The 20,807-nt window shown below is 42.5% G+C and overlaps 2 protein-coding genes across 2 annotated transcripts in view; both read right to left on the bottom strand.

Moving 5' to 3' along the window:
• Positions 1-2,186: 2,186 nt before the first annotated feature.
• Positions 2,187-8,113, bottom strand: LOC115797071 (uncharacterized). The gene is made up of 7 exons (XM_030753548.1): positions 8,050-8,113; positions 7,714-7,834; positions 5,370-5,539; positions 5,016-5,194; positions 3,184-3,346; positions 2,573-2,697; positions 2,187-2,465 (listed from the first exon to the last, which is right to left on the bottom strand). The coding sequence occupies exons 1-7, from the start codon at positions 8,111-8,113 to the stop codon at positions 2,187-2,189; spliced, it is 1,101 nt and encodes a 366-aa protein (XP_030609408.1).
• Positions 8,114-9,906: 1,793 nt separating this feature from the next.
• Positions 9,907-20,807, bottom strand: part of tesk1b (testis associated actin remodelling kinase 1b) — a 30,130-nt gene continuing 19,229 nt past the window's right edge. Inside the window, exons 4-10 of the mRNA XM_030753272.1 lie at positions 20,026-20,172; positions 19,216-19,298; positions 14,473-14,563; positions 13,832-13,915; positions 12,460-12,546; positions 11,950-12,046; positions 9,907-11,868 (exon numbers count right to left, since the gene is read on the bottom strand). Coding sequence (XP_030609132.1) covers positions 10,733-11,868; positions 11,950-12,046; positions 12,460-12,546; positions 13,832-13,915; positions 14,473-14,563; positions 19,216-19,298; positions 20,026-20,172 — 1,725 coding nt within the window. The 3' untranslated portion in view covers positions 9,907-10,732. The remainder of the gene's footprint in view (positions 11,869-11,949; positions 12,047-12,459; positions 12,547-13,831; positions 13,916-14,472; positions 14,564-19,215; positions 19,299-20,025; positions 20,173-20,807) is intronic.

Raw genomic sequence — 20,807 nt, forward strand, 5'->3', positions numbered from 1 at the left:
ATGGAAGGGAGCCATTAATCACCTCAAAGACGCTCCAGCACAGTTCGGCCTCCTGGGGGGGCTTGAACTTTTAAACCTCTGTTAGAACCAAACTGGTAGACAAGAATGGAATGGGTGCTGAGGACCCATTATAGACCTAACAGGAACTCCCAATCAGCAGGTAGGCTACTTCTTCAGCAGCTGGGGGAGGGTATTTGGAAGGTGAACCTCAACAAGTTTGAGCAAAAACTAATTGAAACTAATAAAGCCATTGAATATAACAGATATACAGCAGTTTAATTGTAAGCTAACAGCATGAATAACAGTTGCAAAAGCTAATAGTACAACTGAAGTTATTTGCTAAACATAATGGATGATCAGGTAACAAAGGTAACACTGTTAGAGTTCTAGATGTGGTTGAGGAATGGTTGAAACATTAAGCTAATAGATGTGGATAGTTCAAACTGTTGTAGCCTTTAGCTGCGGTGCTATCCTGTGAAAAAATAAGTACACCTGTACTTCTTCCATAGGAATTAAGAGGGTAAATGGCAGCCAGGTGCTGCTAATCAGATGCACTTGACTAACTGATCTTCAGCAAGTGTGACCACCTCTATAAAAACAGACGTTTTTAGCAGTTTGCTGGTCTGAAGCATTCAGGTGTGTTTTATTTGCCATGCCCAGGACACTCTTGAAAAAGAGATTTTAATCTCAATGTGTTTTTCCTGGTTAAATAATGGTTAAATAAATAAAAATGTAACAATGCCACAATCTTCCCATGAGTGGACACCCCCCCCCAGCAAATTCACTCCAAGGTCGGACTGTGTAATGCTCAGAGAAACTGCAAAAAATAAAAAAAAAACAAGAGCTGCATGTCAGACTCTACAGGCCTCAGTTAAAAGTTCATGACAGTACAATTAGAAAATGACTGAACAAGTGTGGCTTGTTTGTAAGGGTTGTCAGGAGAAAGCCTCTTCCCTCTGAAAAGAACATGACACTACAACTTGCATCTGAACAAACCACAAGATTTCCGGAACAATGTTCTTTTGGAGACATGAGATCAAAGTGGAGGTGTTTGGCTATAATGCACAGCACCATTTTTGAAGAATACCAAACACATTATCTCTGCGCAAAAACTTCATACCAACTGTCTGCTTGTTTTGCAGCCACAGGACCTGGGCATCTTGGAGTTACTTAGCCAACCATGAACTCTTTTGTATACCAAAGTATTCTAGAGTCAAATGTGAGGCCATCTGTCTGACAGCTAAAGCTTGGCCCAAACTGGGTCGTGCAACAGGACAATGATCCCAATTACAGCAGCAAATCTACAACAGACTGACTGGAAAAGAAAAGAATCAGAGTGCTGCAATGGACCAGTCACAATCCAGACCTCAACCTGACTGAAATGCTTTGGTGGGACCTTAAGAGAGCCGTGCATAAATTAATGCCTGCAAACATCGGTGAAGTGAAGCAACACTGAAGCCAGAATGTCTTGTAACAATATGAGAGACTGATAAAGTTAAATAATTACTTCAAGTTGTTGCTGCTAAAGGTGGCTCTACAAGCCACTGAATCATGGGGTGTCCTTGGTGTTTCACAGGACTGCAGAGAGCCCTGTGAAATCTTTTCACATGATTTTAGTTAGCTCTATTATTGTATAGTTTTATTTATTTTGTAGATATTCAACTCAGAAATTCTCAATTTTGTCCTTTAGGGAAAAAAAAAAAAAAAAAAAGTAACCACAAGCCCTTGGCTTCAGGTGAAGACTTTGTTTAAATTTCTGGGAGAAAAGTGCATTTAGAGGCTGAGGAAAAGACAGTTGTCTCCTTTCACAGTTCATTCTTGAACCTAGAAAGTCATTTAGCTGTTATTTTGTAGCTTTCAGCAGAAAATGTTTCCTGAAACTGTAGTTTTTAAGGCTTCCATTTTTCCCCGAGTTTTAAGACTTCGCAAAGTTGGCTTAAAGGTTTAGCGTCCAAAATCTTTGAATACAACTTTTTGTCAACTTCCAGATGCAAAAAATAACACTTCTCAAAGCATTTGACTGCTCAGGTTGCTCTCATTGTTTTTCATCCATTTGGTGATAATCGATCAAACATATCCAAACATTTCAAGTGGACATGGAGAATCCACACTTCATCTCTTAGGGACCAAGAGGCAAATGTTGCCTTACAGAGCAACACTCACAAAGAGCTCTCAGTCTTTCAGCATCAGTCTCCGCTGGCTCCACATGTCACCTCAGAGGAGCGAGAAGCAGGTGGGATGCTGATGCCAGAGTCCAGGCCACAATCTAGCTCCATCCCTCCACTGTTCCAGTAAATTGCACCAGAGCTGGGGTCATAATGGAGAAGAGTCCGATTTTGATTGGAGGTGAGACCAGGGCAGGACTCAGTGGAAATGTGGTCATCAATGAGTTCCAAGTGGATCTCGCAAAGGTCGACTGGAGCCGGGGACAGAGGAACCAAAGAGATGGGCTCTTGAGCAGACGACTTATAGAATGAAAGCAGAGAAGTCTTATTCTGGAAAACTGTGTGCTTCTGTTTAAGTATTTTAAAGAAGTTGAGAGTAAAATAAACTGAAACTAAGTAAATCATACCAGAGCCTTGGGTTGATTCTCAGTGGCTGGTGTGGCACGTCTTGATTTTCGTAGAAACATGACGACAAGTGGGAAAAGAAGAAGGGAAGTCAGGCCGATTCCCATACACAGCACAGGCAGCAGCCCTGTAGGCAGGAAACGCGTGCAGGTTGAACACCTCTCTGCTCCAACAAACATGCAACTACACTGAATAATTTCAGACCCAAGGTAAACAAGTTGGATAAGCAGTAAAGCTGCAGGAAGAGGTGAGCCAAGCCTCTGCAGGATATTTAGGTGACCTCTTGGACTTATAAGATTTGGTTCTGGTCCTTCAGTCACAGCTGTCCTTATGAGGATTTCCTGCAGTTTCCTGGAAGGTTCTTGGCATCCTAATTACACCTGAGGAATATTTTTGACCTTAAAACTAATAAAAGCAGGATATGTTGTGAGTGGTCCATAGACAGGTCGACTTACTGTTTCCAGGGTCAAAACTATAGAAGCAGCATTCATTTTTAAAGTGTTACCAGTGAGTTATTAAGCCATCACATGTAAAGGTGCTTCAGGTAGTTGCATAATTTGTCTACCACAAACTTTAAAAATGAACTGTAACTCATCTTCAGCCTCCTCCTCACTTGATTTGAAGACAGTTTCGACACACTGAGGGGCTGATTTGGGTGAAGCAGCCAAGGCGAAGGTTGGGAAGGAGAAGTTGGCCTCAGCGCAGTATTTCTGACCCAGAGACAAACCAGAGAACTCCACATAGGACATGACCTCCTGAGTCCAAACGGTGCGGCTCTGCAAGAAACAAGCATGAATAACCTATAAATGGTACTCCTACTACATTTAAATCTACTTCACCAAGAAATATTAAATATCTTTTTATAGTGCCACATTTAACAGTTTTAGTTAAAATTTTTCATGTAAAACAATATGATCATCTTTTAGATAGTATGCATTATACTGTGTACACAACATCTAACACTAACTAAAGACGTGTTACTAAATACTGCTTATATTTTTTAATCCAAAACATATATGCATACTTTTTTAAGTATGTAATGAGTTTATACAATTCTAATAAGCTTCAAAGTCAATATTTGGTATGAACACCTTCATTCTTCAGCACAGCCTGAACTCTGAGGCAGCTTTCTGTGATTTCTTTCAGTAGTCTTCAGAAATAGTTCTCCAGGCTTCTTGAAGGACATTCAAAGCTCTTCTTTGGCTGTTGACTGCCTTTTGTTCTGTTCTCTGTCAACGCGATCCCACACTGCTTCAATAATGTTGAGGTCCTGTCTCTGGAGAGGCCAATCCACGACTGATAGTCAGTTTTCTATCTATAGATAGTTTTCTATCCAGGTATGCTTTTACTGCATTGACAGTGTGTTTGGGATCATCGTCAGGCTGAAAGATGAAGCCAAACCAATCCAAACTGATGGTACTTTTCTACATTCATAATACCATCAATTTTGACAAGATCCCCGAAACCACTGATTGAAATGCAGCCCCAGTGGCTTCTTGACAGCCACCCTTCCACTGAGTCCATTTCTGATGAGGCTTCAGTGAACAGTAGATGGATCAGCTGAAGGTCCAGATGCATCTCTCAGGTCCTGTGTCAGGTCTTTGCTGGATTTATTTTAATTTTTTTCTCAAGGACATGACTGTCAGATACTGTTCATCTGCTGTAAATGGAGTTTTATGCCTGGCACTTCTTTTGTCTTCCACTTGTCCAGTCTGAAGTTTTTTAAGGACACACTGCAGACCACGCTGATATCCCAAGTTTTCAGCTACTAGGCTCTTTGGGAATCACCTTGTTGGTGCAAAAATACTATTTTATGCCTGTCAAATGCCTGTGTTACCTGCTGACATTTTTCATAGATTCAACTGTTTTTGTGACAGGCTGCTAGTAACAAAGTGCCTGAAGATACAAGTTTAGATTTTTTGCTAAGCAGTTTGTTATGTGTTGACAACACTGGTTCATCCCTTTAGTTACTGTAGGTGACTTTTATGCTTGAATGAGTCATATCTCAGTGTTAAGTGGCTTAATAAACAAAAAAAAAACATTCCTCTGAAAATGGTCAGGTACATGCACTGATCATGAATGAAAAATCCAAAGGAAAAAAAGCTGAAATTACATACTTAAAGATTATGCATATATGGTTGAATTATATTATGTGCAGCTTTAAAGTTAATTTTGAATGCAGTACTCCCCATTCTTAAATTGTCCTGTTACTTAAATACCAGTTTCACACCTGGCACTTTTAGAATAGTTTAACATTTAAAATATGCCCAACATGCTGCAAATAAATGATTCATTAATTTAAAAAATCGTCAGCATTTTCATAACAATTGTAATTGTATTAATTCAGGTATTAAAACTGTATCTCACATTAGTAATAAAACTATATTTCAGGGCAGGTTTAAATGAAATCCCTCAAACACTGGGTGAAGACAAAGCACGTCACACCTGGTATTCATCGCCGCCGAGTGCGTTATACACCGTCACTGTGGTCCAGGGGTCAATCAGCTTAGAGATGGGACAGCACCTCTCCAGAGAGCACCTCCTGTTGGCAGCACAGGGGAACTGCACCTGCACCACCATCTGGTCGTCTTTCAAAGACACGGAGACAGACGGAGGGCTGAAGTCTGCGGAGGAGAGCAAAGCGAAGAGAGAATTATCCCAACGCTTCAGATTCAAACCTTTAAAAGTGTCAGTCAGCACCCTTCCAGCTAAAAGACAGTAAACCTACAGACGCCTCTTCAGTCTGTGCCGCAGTTTTGATTCAGCTGCGTTACACAAACATTACAGACCGGCACTCACTGAAGTCGCTGTAGTCGAACTTGCGCGGTTTGAGCCACTCGGTGGAGCTGGGACTGAGGTGAACACCGAGGCGAATCATGTTGTACAGCTCGAAGTTTGAAAAGACCTGCGAGATGTCACAGCTTCGGGACGAGATCCAGACGCACCACGGCACGTCCTGCCACGGGTCCCTGCAAGACCATCAGGAAAAACAGAGGCCTCACAGTTTAAACGTTAAGACCCATTCTGAAATTTACACCTAGCAGGTGTTAAACAGGTACTTAAATAACGCCATGATTTAATAATGGGGAAGTATTGCATTCAATATTAACTTTAAGGCTACAATCCAACCATATATGCATAAGCTTTAATGAAGTCACTCCAATAGGCCAACCACCAGTTGAAGCGAAAGGAAACATTGCAAATAAGCTTGAGCCACCAAAGCACATCATACTGGAGCATTTAACCAGCAGATGGTCTAAATGTTCTCAAGTTTTTTAAGCGGTCAACATGGACGCCCCTATATGAGGATCACAAGTTTCTACAGTGAACACACAAAAGTCATGTGACCAACACAAAGTGGAGCACAAACTAAAAGGATTACTCAAACAATTACTGCAACACAAACCAAAAGTAGCAATAATCCCACCAAGTGACCTGTTGTCCCCACAACACAGTCACATTCAAAGTGGTCAAAGTTACTTTGATCTACAAAATCCAGTAAAATGAGCATACTAGTGACCGACCACAGATGGAGAACCATGTCCACACAGTGTTCACAAGTGTGGCTCAGCATCACAGGGTTACTGCCAGTGTCGCTGGTTTACTTTGAGCAACTCACAAACTAATATACTAACAACAAAACTAACTACACCTACCTAGTCTTCAGCACAGTACCAGGCTCTAGGCAGCTTTAAATGCTAAACTCATGAGCAGGCAGCAAACCAGAGATGCCATTTATTGCCGTTCTCTGAAGCAGACCCCCACCCAGGATAACCACCAAACAACAAAGCAAAATAACAAGCGCTTCAGTGGAAAGGCTACACAGCCACCCAGCTGAAACACAGTGAAAATACCCCCCTCCAAAAAAACCCAAAACAAAACAAAAAACTCTGATATTTAGCCACCACAAAAATAGAGTCCAAATTATCTCAGAAAAAATCCTATTTATGTTAAGACCTGGCTCAAAAACCACAGCATAGTGTAGAGAGTGACATCAGAGTCTTAAGAAACATGACTTTTACTTTGAAAGTCTTAATAAGCTCAGCAAGAACAGTCGCAACCCAAAGGGCACAAGGGCAAGAATTGGTGTCCCCCAAAGCCAGCTTCAGGCATGCCTTTATCCACACCTCACCAGATGTATTCAGTCTGCTATTAAACCCAGGCAACACCTGAAGAGGATTGCACTGCTTCTGCAAGGACTGCAGGGGTTGCAGAGGGGCGTAACAGCATGTACAGAGGTGGTCAGGAGAGAACTACAACAGTGAGTGGCTACAGCCATCTGTAAAACACGGTGGAGGCTCCTGGTTTAGGGCTGCATTTCAGCCAGTGGTGTTGGAGATCTTGTCAAATTTGATGGAATTATGAATACAAAAAAAGTACCATCAGATTTTGATCCACCATGCAGTATTATCTGGAAAGTGTCTCATTGGATATGGTTTGATTTTTCATCGTGACAGTGACCCCAAACACACTGCTAATGCAGTAAAATCACACCTGGATAGAAACACACAGAGTGGAACACTTTCAGTCATGGATTGGCCTCCACAGAGTTTCAATGTTTCGATACATCACTGCTCCTATTTCCCTAGCAAAATATAAATGAGAAATGAGGGGTGACTCAAGACTTTTGCACAGTACTGTAGATGCTTGGCAAACAGACACATTGGGCATTTTTCCCAATAAAGTAGAAAAACAAAATTCAATTTGTTGCCATTTCAATTCCCTTTTGAGCTTTACTTTTTAATTCCATTCAGTGGACACTTAGTTGGGAGTTTATTGCGTTACTGACAGCAGCTGTCAGTAACGCATTCTAGCAAAACAGTCCTGCATCCTGGATTCTACACCTGTGAGGCTCATAATGCCCAGTTTTTCTGTAACTGTGTTAAAGAGAGTTCATTCAACAGTGTGGGCATTTTGAAGGCCTCAGACTTTGGTGCTGATGAACTTCACTCTATTATACAGACTCTTGTTTCTATTTTATTGCCTTTATATCCACAAGGACAAGGTAAATGACAAACACCTCATCAAGAGTCAAAATCATTTCTTGCCTAGATGGTCGGTGAGGTGTCTGTGGACTGGTGGGAGTAAAAACAGCGTGTGAGTTACAGGAGTGCCTCACACACACACGCTCAGACAGACTTACCCCTGCGTCTTTGTCTGCACAGTGTAGGTGGTATTAGGACTGGCATTGGGACAATCCCACTGCAGGAGGCAACCTAAGTCCAGTGATTCCACTGCAGTGTAACAGACTAACTCGCTCGACCCTGGGAAGTTAGCACGAAACCCGTACACAAAAATAGACACATAAAACACACACACTCTTAATGGTCAGTTTAGTTTGATTGTCACAAACTTTGTTAACACTTTAAAGCACGAGTGCACACAGGAGGAAGAAAATGACCTTATGTAATATGTAAACTGATTTAAAAAAAATATTTGAACAGGGTGATTTAACAGTAACACCAACTGCAGCTCTTACCTGGGATGAGCAGGAAGCACAACCCCAGCAGCACCATCAACCAGGTCATACCTGGTGTCCCCATGACAACTTGGTGACCTCTGGATCAAGAAAGGGCTCACAGAACGTGCAAAGTCCTGGAGGTGACTGACTCCTTTTAAAGCGAGACAAATGCACCTGTAAAGAGGCACTGAGACAGAATAAGCCGCAGCAAAGAATGATAGACTGAGGACAGCAGGACGGTGGAAGGGGTGGAGAGAGATAAGGATTTAATTGAAGGCTGGTGATTTTGTAAGGGAGAGGAAAGGCTGTAATCTCCTTAAAGAGGAGGGCAAGAAAAGAAAAAACAAAAAAACAAATCCAGGCTTGCCATCCCAGCCTTGATTTGTTTTTTTTTTTCAAAAAATAATGTTAAAGCATATACATTTTATTTATGTTGTGCCGCTCCTGTACTAATTAACCCATTTTCAATATTGACTTTAGTGAACTGCATATAAACTATTAGTGTTGCATTTTTGTTGCCATTTTTTAATCAGCTACAAAAACTGCAAACACATTTGGCCCATAAAAAGGAATATTTTCTTCTTTGAGAATTCATTTCCTTTTAAAGTTACCATTTCTTTTCTGTAGTTATTGAAGCTGCATTGCCAAGCTGGCTTAACACACACACACACTGCAAAGGGACAACAGTCTGTGTTCCCCCTGTAACATCATGGATAGTCCTCCCAAATATTTAAATTCACAGCATTGACAAATGCCTAGAATTTTTTTCCATGACATTTTTAGAAGACAACTCTGAAATCTTGCTTGCTGCCCCACCTAGACAATTGTTTCTGGGTGGCAGGCGGCTGCTTGTTTCTTGTAATATACAGAACTGAATGGTATTTTTTGCTGGCTTGTTGCTTGCATTGTATTTTGGATCACAGGGACAGGGTTCCCCCTTAAAAATAGCTTCAGTTATTCAATAGTTCTCTCAAGGCAGCACTACAGTGTGGGCAGCACAGTGATGTGGTGGTTAGCACTGTTGCCTCACACAGTGAGAAGGTCTGGGTTTGAATCCACCTTACTGTGTGGAATTTGCATGGGTTTTCTCTGGGTACTCCAGTTTCCTCCCACAGTCCAAAGACATGCAGTTAGTGGGGGTTGGGTCAATTGGTGATCCTAAATTGCTCACGAGTGTGAACGGCTCTCCCTCTCTGTTAGCCCTGCAACAGGCTGGCAACCTGTCCAGCACCCCATGAGAACTGAGTTAAGCTCCAGCCGGTCTCCTGAATCCTAACTGGGAGATGGTTCCACAGGCTGAAGTTTTACAAAGTCGGGGAACCACAAGTAAGCCAGCAGTCGGAGAGCAAAGTGCTCCATTAGGACAATATGGTACTATGAGGTTACGATATGATGTGGCCTGATAATGCAAGGAGAAGCAGTCACATGCTGTACCCCCATAGGAAACAAATACACAAAAATAACTAGTTTTAGATTTGATAATCCTTTGCTATGAGGGTAGGGCCTTCACAGGGTTAATCTCTAATCATATCTGCTTATGAATATGCAGCAGCTCTTAGTAATAAAGCTTTGAGTCCAGAAGCTTTCTGGTTTCAGTTTGTAGTTCAGCTTCAATAGAAGCTTTTTTTTCTGCCACTGAAGGAAAAACATTTGTTGCCAGGCAGAGCCAAGTCAAAAATTCAAGTTATTTCAAACTTTTGACTTAACACACATGCACGCTTGTCTGTTCAGTGATTAGACAAATGTTTCATGGCTGTTTATTATGAATTCTTCTATGCAAATAAGACATTTGAGGCAGATGGGAGTTGGAAATGAATTACTGTAACAAATATCTCGTCTGAAGTGGCCAAAAAAAACTGAACACAGGAGATCAAAGACATGAGTGCATTCTGTCTTTTTATTCAATGCCATGTTTAAATAATAAGAATCTGTACATCTCTAAAGCAGGTCTTTATCATATTTGGGAATGAATGTTCAGTTTCATTATTAACAATACAGCTGAAGTTCTTAACCAGGCAATCAGAAGGACTGACAGATCATACAGCAACAAAAAAAAAAATTAGTCTGAATAGTGTACAGCGCGCGCGCGCACACACACACACACACACACACACACACACCCTCTCACACTGTATCCATCACAAACATGCATTCGCTTTACAAACACCTCAGCAGAGCATTATACACCTCTTGATAATTAAAGACATCAAAGCAAAACTTGCCTGTTCATTCAGCACCGAACATCAGAAAATCATTGCAACAATATTAATACTTAAGCTTTAACATTCCTGATTCCAGCATCATTCATCAATCTTTACATCTGCAAATATTCAAGATCCAACTGAACCGGACCCCAAACTGGAGTGTTTACATGCTGATCAGTTCTGGATGCTGCCGATCAATCAGCTCTATACAGGCACGGCTGACGTCACAGGATGTACCGCCCTCGGTCCAGCAGAGGGCGACGCCTGCAAAGTTTTTGTCCCACAGCTTTATTGGAGACAGTCAGCCCGTTTTGGAGTCTCTTTGTAAACCGACCTGGATACTTAGAGTCACCCGTGCACCAAAAAGTGTATCTGGAAAATAAGCGGAAATATTGCTGTGTTAAAATCTGTGCAAATTTTAAGAGGACCTGCTTAATTTCCAGAGTGTGACCCTTTGGTGCATAGTTTCCATGCATTTGGTGTTGAGGACTCTGGGTTTATGTCTGCGCCCTTGGCAAGGCGAGTCCCGGCTCCAGGCTGGTGGTCGTGGCTGTGGGGGTAGGTGAGGGTGGCAGGCCCTTGGGTCCTGCACAAAGGAGCCCACGAGAGGCCGCATGGTCCCCGTTCAAGTTCTTGTAAGGGTTTCGGCGTGGAGGAGCTCGCAGACACATTGAGGGGAAGCGGAGGCCTGCCAGGCAGCAGCCGGGACAGGAGGAGATGACTTCCTCCTGGTCCAGAGAGTGCCCACTGCCGGAGCCAAAGGGTGAAGGGCCACTGGGGTCGCCTGTTGGCGAGTGATAGCCGTTATTGTTGGTTGCAGGAGAGCTGTTGGTGGCAGCACTCCAGCCCAGTGGTCGGCTCACAACCACATTGTTGTTGACCAAATTGGAGAGTGGCGGCAGGCACGGAGGCCCGTTAGAGATGGCTGACCCCCAGCCGTTTGAGAAGGGAGGGGTGGATGGTTGTAAGGGAGATGAGAAGTGAGAGGGAGGAGAGGAAAGTTTGGAGTTAGAAGAAGTGCAGTCTTGTATGTCTGGGGAGCTACTGCAGTCCATTGGTTCCTCCTCTCTCCCTTCCTCCTCCTCCTGCTGCTGCTCCCCTCTCTCTTGGTCCAGCATGTTCACTGACAGGGCCTCAAGAGACAAAGGAAGACCTGAATCACCTGCCCTGTAGGTATCCTTGTCTTCTAGGAGACTGTCCTCCTCAGTTGCTCCATTTACTTCACTGTTTGCATCGTCCATCTCAGACGGGGACTCCTCAGAGAGGACAGTATTTGGCGCTGACGTGAGGTGTGGAGGAGGTGTACAAGGCAGCGAGTGGCAGCGCCTGTGTCTCCTGGGCATGTCGACAGCATCAGGGTCAGACGCAGTGGCATCATCACAGTCTGGTGGGGGAGGCAGGGTGAAGGTCAGGGAGATGACCGACTTGCTGGGTGTGTCAAACAGCTTTATTTTCCCGCCTTTGAGGTCCTCCCTCTGGGAAAAGGGGTTGACCCGAGCGGGAGGTGCCAAGGTAACAGGAGGCGGCGTCTCTGGAGGATGGAGCATGTCGGATTTGCTGCGGGAGAGACGCTGATCTGACAGGAGGCAGAAGGATCGTCTTCGCACAGGGCTAACAGATGGAGAAGGAGCTTCTAAAAGCAGAATGAATAGTGTTGGTTCACAGAAATAAAACAAAATTTTCCTTTCATGGAGGTGCCTGCAAAATGCCTCACCTTTGACAGCTGGTTCGTCCTTCCGTTTTCTCTCAGCTTGTCTCTTTTCCAGCTCTGCTACAATTTGGGAGAAAGACGGACGGAGTTTTGCGTTCATCTGACAAACAAGGGGAAACAGATGGAAGACTTAACAGACTGAACAAGAGCACAAAACAGGCAATGAAGATGGCACTAAAATGAGAAGGCATCTGTAATATTTGCTTGATTTTTGGCATCTAAACAGTTTCAAAACTAACAACTGTTACAGCTGAAGATGACAGCAGTCTGTATATTTGATCCTACCAAGTAAATAAAACGGCTGGTTTTCCTTAAGACACAGTAGATTCTTCTTTTCTGCATTAATGCCATTATTTTTTCAATTCTTTTCTTGGACTCATGAGTAATTTAGACAATGAAAGTGCATTATAAAAGTCAAAGTAAGTGATGTGCGACAATATACACAGTTCTACTTTCTCATAACAAAATAAGCAACAATGATGCTGTGGCAAAGATGCAAAATGCATTTCTTACATTACAGCAGGCGATGGCTAAATTCAGGAAGTGAGACGGACAGTCTCCCACCATCTGCCGAAAGGCCTCCACATCCAGACCAAAATCCTGTAAGAAAAACACAAAACTGATTAGGTTTTCTATCCACGTTTGTGTGGGCCTTTATTCTTTTTAAACAAAACATAAACAAAAAAGAAAAAAAAAATGCATAAAAGACCATTTGATTTTCTTGCTTTAGAGAGAGAAAAAAATACTTCCTTACTCCATCTTCTTTCCAACACAGAGAGTACCAGAATATGGCTTCAACCGTTGTATTGTTAAATGGCCACAAGGGGGAGAAGTGCTCTTGTGACAGCTTCAAAGGGTTTTAATGTGGATTTATACAGTCTGCAGCGTGGGCGTCAAACTCGTTTTGGTTCATAAGCCACATGCAGCCCAAACTGATCTCAAGTGGGCTTTTAATAAACTGGAATATTGTCCAGAGCCAATATATATATATATATTTTTTAAAAAGCTGATACCATAACACCGAGTAAGAGACCCTTTACCATTCTCCCTTATAAACTGCCAGATAAGAGAAGGTATTATTTTGTTCATTAAATTACTCTCATTTAAGGAACAATTCATTAATTCACTCAGTCCACTCACTCACTCAGTCCACTCACTCAGTCAGCTGTCAAAAGAAATACGGGGCGATATAAAGACAGATGCCAAACTATGTAAAACAAAAGAAAAGCAAACATTCTGTTTGTTAAATGATTTGACTTTTCCCTTCTCTTGTTGAGGCGGTGGGGTGCCAAAGTGAAAGTAAAGCATTTTTACCATCTACATCAACTGTTCTGAATACACCCAGTTTCAGCGATGTTCCAGACTGAACATGCAGATCACAACACAACATGCAGATTAAAAACACCTAATAAACATGAAATTAGGGGATTGAATGACTTTGTTCCTGCAGTGAGAGTTAAAATAAAGGACAGAGCAGCACTGCGTGGCACTCCTTTTGAGCCCTTTAAGCACTCAGTTTTCCAGCAATAAGTCAGTCAGCTTTCTGTTTGCCTGCAATGACATTCAGCAGATTTCAAAATGATCTACTGCGTCCATCATTTCAAATATTTATTAATTATCTCTCCCCTGTTGCTCAATCTTAGGAGACATTTTGACACCGCTGCTTGCACAACAGTTGTGCATTAGAGGAGCATTTCAGATAGCAATAGACTTGAGGGACTGGCCTCCAACACAGACAAATCTTAAGCTCAATAATGGCTTTATTAGACCCCCCCCCACACACACACACACACACTTCTACAATAAAGGAGGTGGATTAATTGAGACATGACTAAGATGAGGAGTATGTGAAGGGAATGGGATAGCTGATGAGAGTTGTCGGTACCTCAGTGCGTGGAAGGATGTCGGGATCAGCCTGTATCCTCGCAATGATCTCACACAAGATGATGCCGTATGCAAACACATCCACCTGCAGAAAGAGGATGAGTCCATCAACCAGAGATAACACAAGAACTGAAGCTCAAACTAAAGATGAAAGGCACATGTGCAGACTACATATGGCTTATAATTTTCTCCGTGTACTTTCTCCAGCTCTGAGCCACGACATGCTAAAATTCAGTTTCAGCTTCCCTGACAGAAGACTGTCCTAATTTCTCAGGTTTTAAAACAGCATGTGTTTTATAACACATTTATTACGTGAGACACATGCACTATATTCTGCGTCTGATTTGGTTCATACCAAACTGGAGTATCTTATAAATCCAAAACACAGTGAACACGCACTTAGATGAAACCTTAACAGCCAATCAGGGTTTTCATTAAGCTATACAGAAACACAGTCATAAGCCAGGCCAGCGAGTGCATCCATTACATAACCACATAACTGCTTTATTAAATATTGATTGCTTTACGTCACTGCCCGGGTCCTCGGTTTATTCAAACAGCTTTCATCACGCCCACTGCGGACCTTGAACACTCAAAACAACGTTCAGCTGAAGGGGAGTGAAGAAAGCGGGCCATCAGTACCTTTTCATTATACACTTCTCCTCTGAGCACCTCCGGAGCCATCCAGTAGGGGGAGCCAACCACAGCCAGAGGCTCCTGCCCTTCTTCCTCACTGCAGGAAAAACAGGAAAGAGGAGAGAAACAAACCTCTCAGATCGGTTTTTACCAAATGCAAAAGTTCAATAGAATCAAAGTTAATTTTGCTTTAGTGAACATGTGTGCCATTATGAAAGTGTGTGTGGATTGAATGCCTAATTTAATTATAAGAAAACAAGAATTTAAAGGAAAACGTGATTAGGCTGCTTTAGGTGAAGCTTTGCTGATTGTTTGTACTTTATGTCATTCACATTTAATCTGATTTTCCACTCAGATGAAACAAACTCAAAGACGTCTCCTGAGGTTTTCATAATCGTGAGAGCCGTTTTGGATCATTTCACCACTTCAGAGAAAGCAATTACCAGAACAGCAAACAGTTTAAGTTTTTTTTCCTTTGACATCACATAAAAATGACTACATATAGACTTAGCTTTAACTTGAATAAAAACATTAAAACCTTTTTGTTTAACTTGCAGCATTTTGCACAACAACCACCCTTTAACGGCTGTTCTTGAGCTTCGGGGCTTAAAAATGGAGAGCAGCAACAATTGCTTAGTGTGCACACTAGGCAACTGTTTTTGTAGTCAAGTATATCTTTCCAGTCTTTATCTAGTTCCAGTTCAGATGTTTAAGTTGTCAAGGTGCCACCTTGGGCTTTAGGACACAGATGCTCACATTTCTAAGACTTCACAGTGCAAAGTCCCAGCAGTGATGCATGCAAAACAATACGCCCGGTGATTTTCTATTGGGAAGCCTGTGATGTGCAAGAGACTGACAAAGATGACAAATAGATAAAAGATGGGACAGGAACAGTCAAACAGGTGTCACAGTCCATTTCAATAACATAGAAGCTAATCAAGAGAGGTCGTGTGGGGTGAAACGCTGCTCTGCGCAAGTGAACATGTGCTTGTGTGCACTTCCTCAGTATCTAAGTAACCACAGTGTTTTTCAGTTATGTGGAGATATCGTTGTGCAATTTTGAATGAAAAAGGAAGGAACACAAGAATGTGCAAGGACGACGTGCTTGCACACATGCCTACACACACACACACACACACACACACACACCAGATACTTCCTCTGTGCTATTTTCATCTGCTACTGAGGGCTATGATACTGCAAAAAAAACATGCAGAAGGGAGAAAGGATGAGCAGAGACGGTCACGGCTCCCAGTGTAAACACCATTTGGAGAAGTGGATCGGAAGAAGTGAGAAAACTGAACGTTGGCAGAAGGCAGCACAGAGAAAACACCACAACACAAAAGTCATCAGCACAAACAGTTCAGATGATGTCAGTAAAAAGCGAGAGTCACTCGTTATGAAGGGACATCAGAGATCCTGTAAAGCAGAGAGCAAAAGGCGGAGGACTGGAATAGTTTGACCTTATTTGGAGCGCTAAACCCCCATCACCCCCCATGCCACGGGCACAGTGGTTTCACTCCAGCAAATACACACACGCCAACATCATCCATTCTCTGCTGCAGGATGCAACAGTGTTTGAGTAAAATCAAGAGCAAACACAGCCTTGAAAGAACAGCTGACCAGCTGCCATTGATACAAAGTCTGGAGCAAACAGAGGCGTCATGTTTGATAGGTACAAGTATGCAAAAGTCAGTGACAGTCATGTGGAAGACTTGCATTTGTAAACACGTCAGTCTTATTTTTTTTCCCCCCCAACTTGGGTTTGTATTTTTCAGCTCATCTGACACATTTTGACAGGTTTAGCAGAAAGCAAGACAACCCAAGTTACAAGCTTCCCCTTCTGACAGTGACGCACACTTGTGTAAACACAAAAGATGGCTGGGCACAAACACAGCCAGTGAAAACAGAGTGCGCACGCACACACACACACACACACACACACACACACACACACACACACACACACACACACACACACACACACACACACACACACACACACACACACACACACACACACAGGCCAGCTTACAGTGGCAGCCATCTCCTCTCAGGAGGAGTCATGTTTTTAATTAATGGCTGGAGACAGAACAGGAGGATGAGTACTAATGGAACACAAGTGTGTGTCTGTACATGTGTGGGTAGGAGCCTCAGACATACTGGCTATGGCACTGCTTTGAGGTCAGCCTCGACAGCCCTTTTAAACAGTAGTCCAACTAATGTTTTTCCACTGACAGCTAAGACATTTGTGCAGAAATGTTTTACATAAAGATGACAAATTGTTTGAGCCTGAGACACATTTGGTCTCCTCAAAGTCCTTATTAGGCGTTTTCCAAAAGTGAAAACATTCATAACACTGATGCATGACAAGTATTGCATTTCTTTTTTTTTTTTTTTTAAACTCAGACACAGAAAATAATGAACCTTCGTTTGTAGCAAGCATATATTCGTCAGGTTTTGATGCTCGCCTTTTATAAGATACTGCATTAACCCGTTGATACAGTGTGAGTTGGGACTCACTCTTGATCAGATAGGTGAACTAAATTTATCAGCACCAGTCTTTTTAACATGCTGCACTCGTGGTGTCACCGCTTTGCTTATCTAACAAAGTTAATCATCATAAGCAACCAAACTCCATGCACAGCACAAAAGAACTCATAACAGTACATTTTAGCACCTGTTCACAAGCAATGCTGCACGCCCCCTCGGGACAATACAAAAGTAACATTTCATGTGATCATTTCTAAAATAAAAGTGCTTGCATTATAATAGACAAAGCCCTTTCAATGAAAACAAACCTCTGACACATGGAGATACCACATGCAACAACAGGCACAAGATTATGCTTTGTTTAGTTTAAGCAGCCAGGGATCAGACTGCAAAGGCCTCCACCTTTACCTCCCAATCCACAAAGCAAAGGATCTCTACAGCACTTCCTACAGGTGGCAGGAGGACAGACACACAGGAATTTGTTGAGCTGAGCATAGCTGGGCCCCTTTGGTTAAGGCGCTCTCAAACAAACCCTCCCCAAGGTCCAGGTCAGAACTCAAGTATTCCCAGTCTGAGCAAGTTTTCCTGACTCCTCGTTCTCAAAGAGGCTTCGAGTTGTACTTAAAAGTCTAAGGAGGAGCTGCTCAGCCATGGAAACCCATACCATGAAGCTCCCAGTGCACAATTTTTGTGCTGATGTTAATGCCAGAGGAGGTTGTGAGCTCGGTGGTTACTGAGTGGAGACTTGACTCAGCACTCGGTTGACCCAGATCTGCAACACATTGTCTCCCACTTCATGGCTGTGGCTGTGTGGCACTTTGCCTACCAGGGAAAGTGTTGTTACAGTTGGTGGAATGTCTAGCAGGGAGGAAATTTCACAAACTGATTTGTTGCAATGGTGGCTTCCTGTTACAGTTCCACACTTGAACTCACTGAGCTCTTTATAACAATCCATTCATTTAAAATGTTTAGAAAGGCAGACTGCATGGCTAGGTCCTTGAGTTTATACACCTGTGGCAATGAGACTGAAACACCTGAATTTAAAGATTAACATACAATACTTTTGTCCACATATAGTAGCTCCTGGCATTGCATGGACACAAACCACTCTACTACAATAAGGTGGCTATGACTGAAATAATGAATTTACAGCTAAAAGCAGCAGAAGCAAGTTTCCACGTTTCCTCTAAAGTGACTATTCCCAGAGACCTGGTTTTTAAAATTAATATCCAGTTTTTAATTTGAGGACATGCAGTTTGAAGCTAGAGCCAAGCAACAACTAGTTTAGCATAGCAAGAGTCCAAGCAGGTGGACCTTCATTTCCATTTATGTAAAAACTGAAACAGTACTGCATTGTAATTAATGAGCTTAGGAACACTTTTGAAAGTTATGGGTGAGCCATTTCCCCTCCTCAAACTTAAGGAATTCTTTCCTGGGTGTAGCGCCATACTTCAGGCAAAGACATCAGGAAAGTCTCCATCAGGTCACAGCTCTCGTTAAGAGAGAAAATAAGCATTTTACTAAATTGCTGTACAGCTTCTTTAATAATTTTATTGCTCTCTATTACAAAGTTTTGCAAGTGTTCTTTCCTCCCACTACTAAACACTTGATGTTGAACCACTTTTGCTTCAGTAAATATTTTAACCCCCCCCCCCCCCCCCTTCAGAGAGGAGCACTTTTATACCAAGAATTTGAACATCCGCCACTTAAGAGACATGATGTCAGTGGAAAAATAGCTGCAGAAATAAAAATCAAGACACATCTGAGGACTGCTGGTTATTTATAGCCTGTACAAGCCGGTGATGAATAGCTGAAACCACATAAATGTCACTAAACACGCAGCTGTAAATACGAAAGGAAGACACCAGCACCAACAAACCGAGCTGCGAGTTAGTGGCGTGTCATAAAAGCTCACATTAAAAACACTGACAAGACTGCTGTGAGCCAAAAATGCTGTTTGTGCACATCTGTCCTCCCAGCCTCTGAAACGACGCCTCAGAGAGCAGAGGAAGGCAGCATGCGCCTGCACACTTTGGAAAAACCTGACTGTGCTCTGGTGTGAGTAACAGTCACTCATTTTGTGTGTGACTGCATCTCATCTGAACATCTCCAAGAGAAAGCAGAAGTTGAGGAAATATTTCTGAACACACAGGGTGATATGGCAGGAAATATAAACAGACTGAAGAGAGAAGTGAAGGAGTGGAATTTATTGAGCATGACTTATCTAATCAGAGATGATAGGTGTGACGGACTGACCTGTAATCTGGTATTTTCTCCGCCAGGCCAAAGTCTCCCACCACGGCTGAGCACGCGCCACCTTCCCAGCGTACCAGGCAGTTCTGAGCAGAGGGGCAGAGGTCACACGAATCGCTTTATTGCTGCAGCCAACAAATGCATGTGAGAACATTGAACACTCCTCGATAATGTTAAAGTCGTCAGATTATCAGCTGTTGCATAATGACGTGACATGCAGTAGTTTACAAATGCCGATGACTGGCCAAGAACACAGATAAGCCTGTAATCGCTAAATCTGGCACATTTTTACATGATGGGCCCCAAGTTCATTAATGCACACTGCCCCTTTTTAAATAAAATAAACATGCAGGTGTTGAATGGGGACTGCGGTGTTGAAGGCATATGAGCTCCTGTAGTGTACGCCACAAACAACCCACAGAAAATGTGAGAAACACAGATGTGAGTAGGGGCCCAGAGTGTGTGAAGTTTGCCTGCCAAGACTCTCAGATGTTTTGGCTGCTTGGTCAGCACAGAGGTCCAGATTCAAAACTGGACCTCTGTGAATGCCTCAGATATAATTTCATGATTTCTAATGCACTTGCAACATCTTTAAATCTGCATTCAGATCTTTTTTTTTTTTCTTCTGTTTACTAATCATGAAGCATTTGCACTCATGCACCTCTGTGTGGGCTCACGCTCATGTTACTGTGGCACATTCTGTTACACGTATATGTGCGTCCCAACCTTCTGAACAGGCTTGTAGCAGGTTCAGTCAGTGCTGATTTTCAGTGTGAGCAGTGAATGAGCACTGATGCATGTCTGTGTAATCACCTTGGAGGTGAGGTCTCTGTGGAAGATACCCTTGCTGTGCAGGTACTTCAATCCTCGAGCGATATCCAGAGCGAGGCTGAGTCGCACACTCCATGACAGGTACACGTCACTGCCCAACAGCTGCTCCAGGTTTCCACCATTGATGTACTGAATCATCAGGAGGCAAAAAAAAAAAAAAAAACCCAAAAAACAAAAAAGCAAAAACATGTTAATTAGTTATACACTGATTATGTGTGTATGCCATTCTGCTTAAAAATGTTGACATGAAAGCTGCTTTCAAAATTCTTTGGGGAAAGTGGGACTCAAGACACACAAGTTATTACAGTCGTTTCCACAATACTACTTTGGGAACCGAACGCTGGAGCCTGGTTCTGCTGTCAGGTGTTTTCCTGTTAAAAGAGAGTTTTTCCTCCCCGCTGTCACCAAGTACTTGCTAATACTTACTGTCTGATCGTTGGGTTTCTTCTCTATTGCAGGTTTTAATCTTAGACCTTAAGCTGTTTTGAGATGAATGTGAATTGGTGCTATGTGAATAAAATTTAAGTGAACTGTTGATGTATGCAGTCAGGAAAGTCAAACATAGTCTATTGCCACAGCTATGGATTTTTTTTTTTTTAGCCTATCATTTAGCCCCTCATAGTTGGGAGCAGGTTTAATCTCAAGATAACTTGAGATTAAATCTGAATCACTGATCTGGAACACTTAATCATCCTGCTTTGAATTGTGACATGAAAACCTCACCGTAGATTAAAGTAAAGACGTTTAACATTCTTCGTCAAGTC

Source organism: Archocentrus centrarchus, chromosome 18 (genome assembly GCF_007364275.1).
Source record: "Archocentrus centrarchus isolate MPI-CPG fArcCen1 chromosome 18, fArcCen1, whole genome shotgun sequence".
Lineage (NCBI taxonomy): Eukaryota > Metazoa > Chordata > Actinopteri > Cichliformes > Cichlidae > Archocentrus > Archocentrus centrarchus.

Coding starts and splice junctions, on each gene's coding strand:
- LOC115797071 (XM_030753548.1), bottom strand. CDS start 8,113: ATGGGGACACCAGGTATGACCTGGTTGATGGTGCTGCTGGGGTTGTGC. Junction 3,347..5,015: donor TCGGCGGCGATGAATACCAG/GTGTGACGTGCT, acceptor TGTTTCTTGCAG/AGCCGCACCGTTTGGACTCA. Junction 2,698..3,183: donor CGAAACTGTCTTCAAATCAA/GTGAGGAGGAGG, acceptor TCCTGCCTACAG/GGCTGCTGCCTGTGCTGTGT.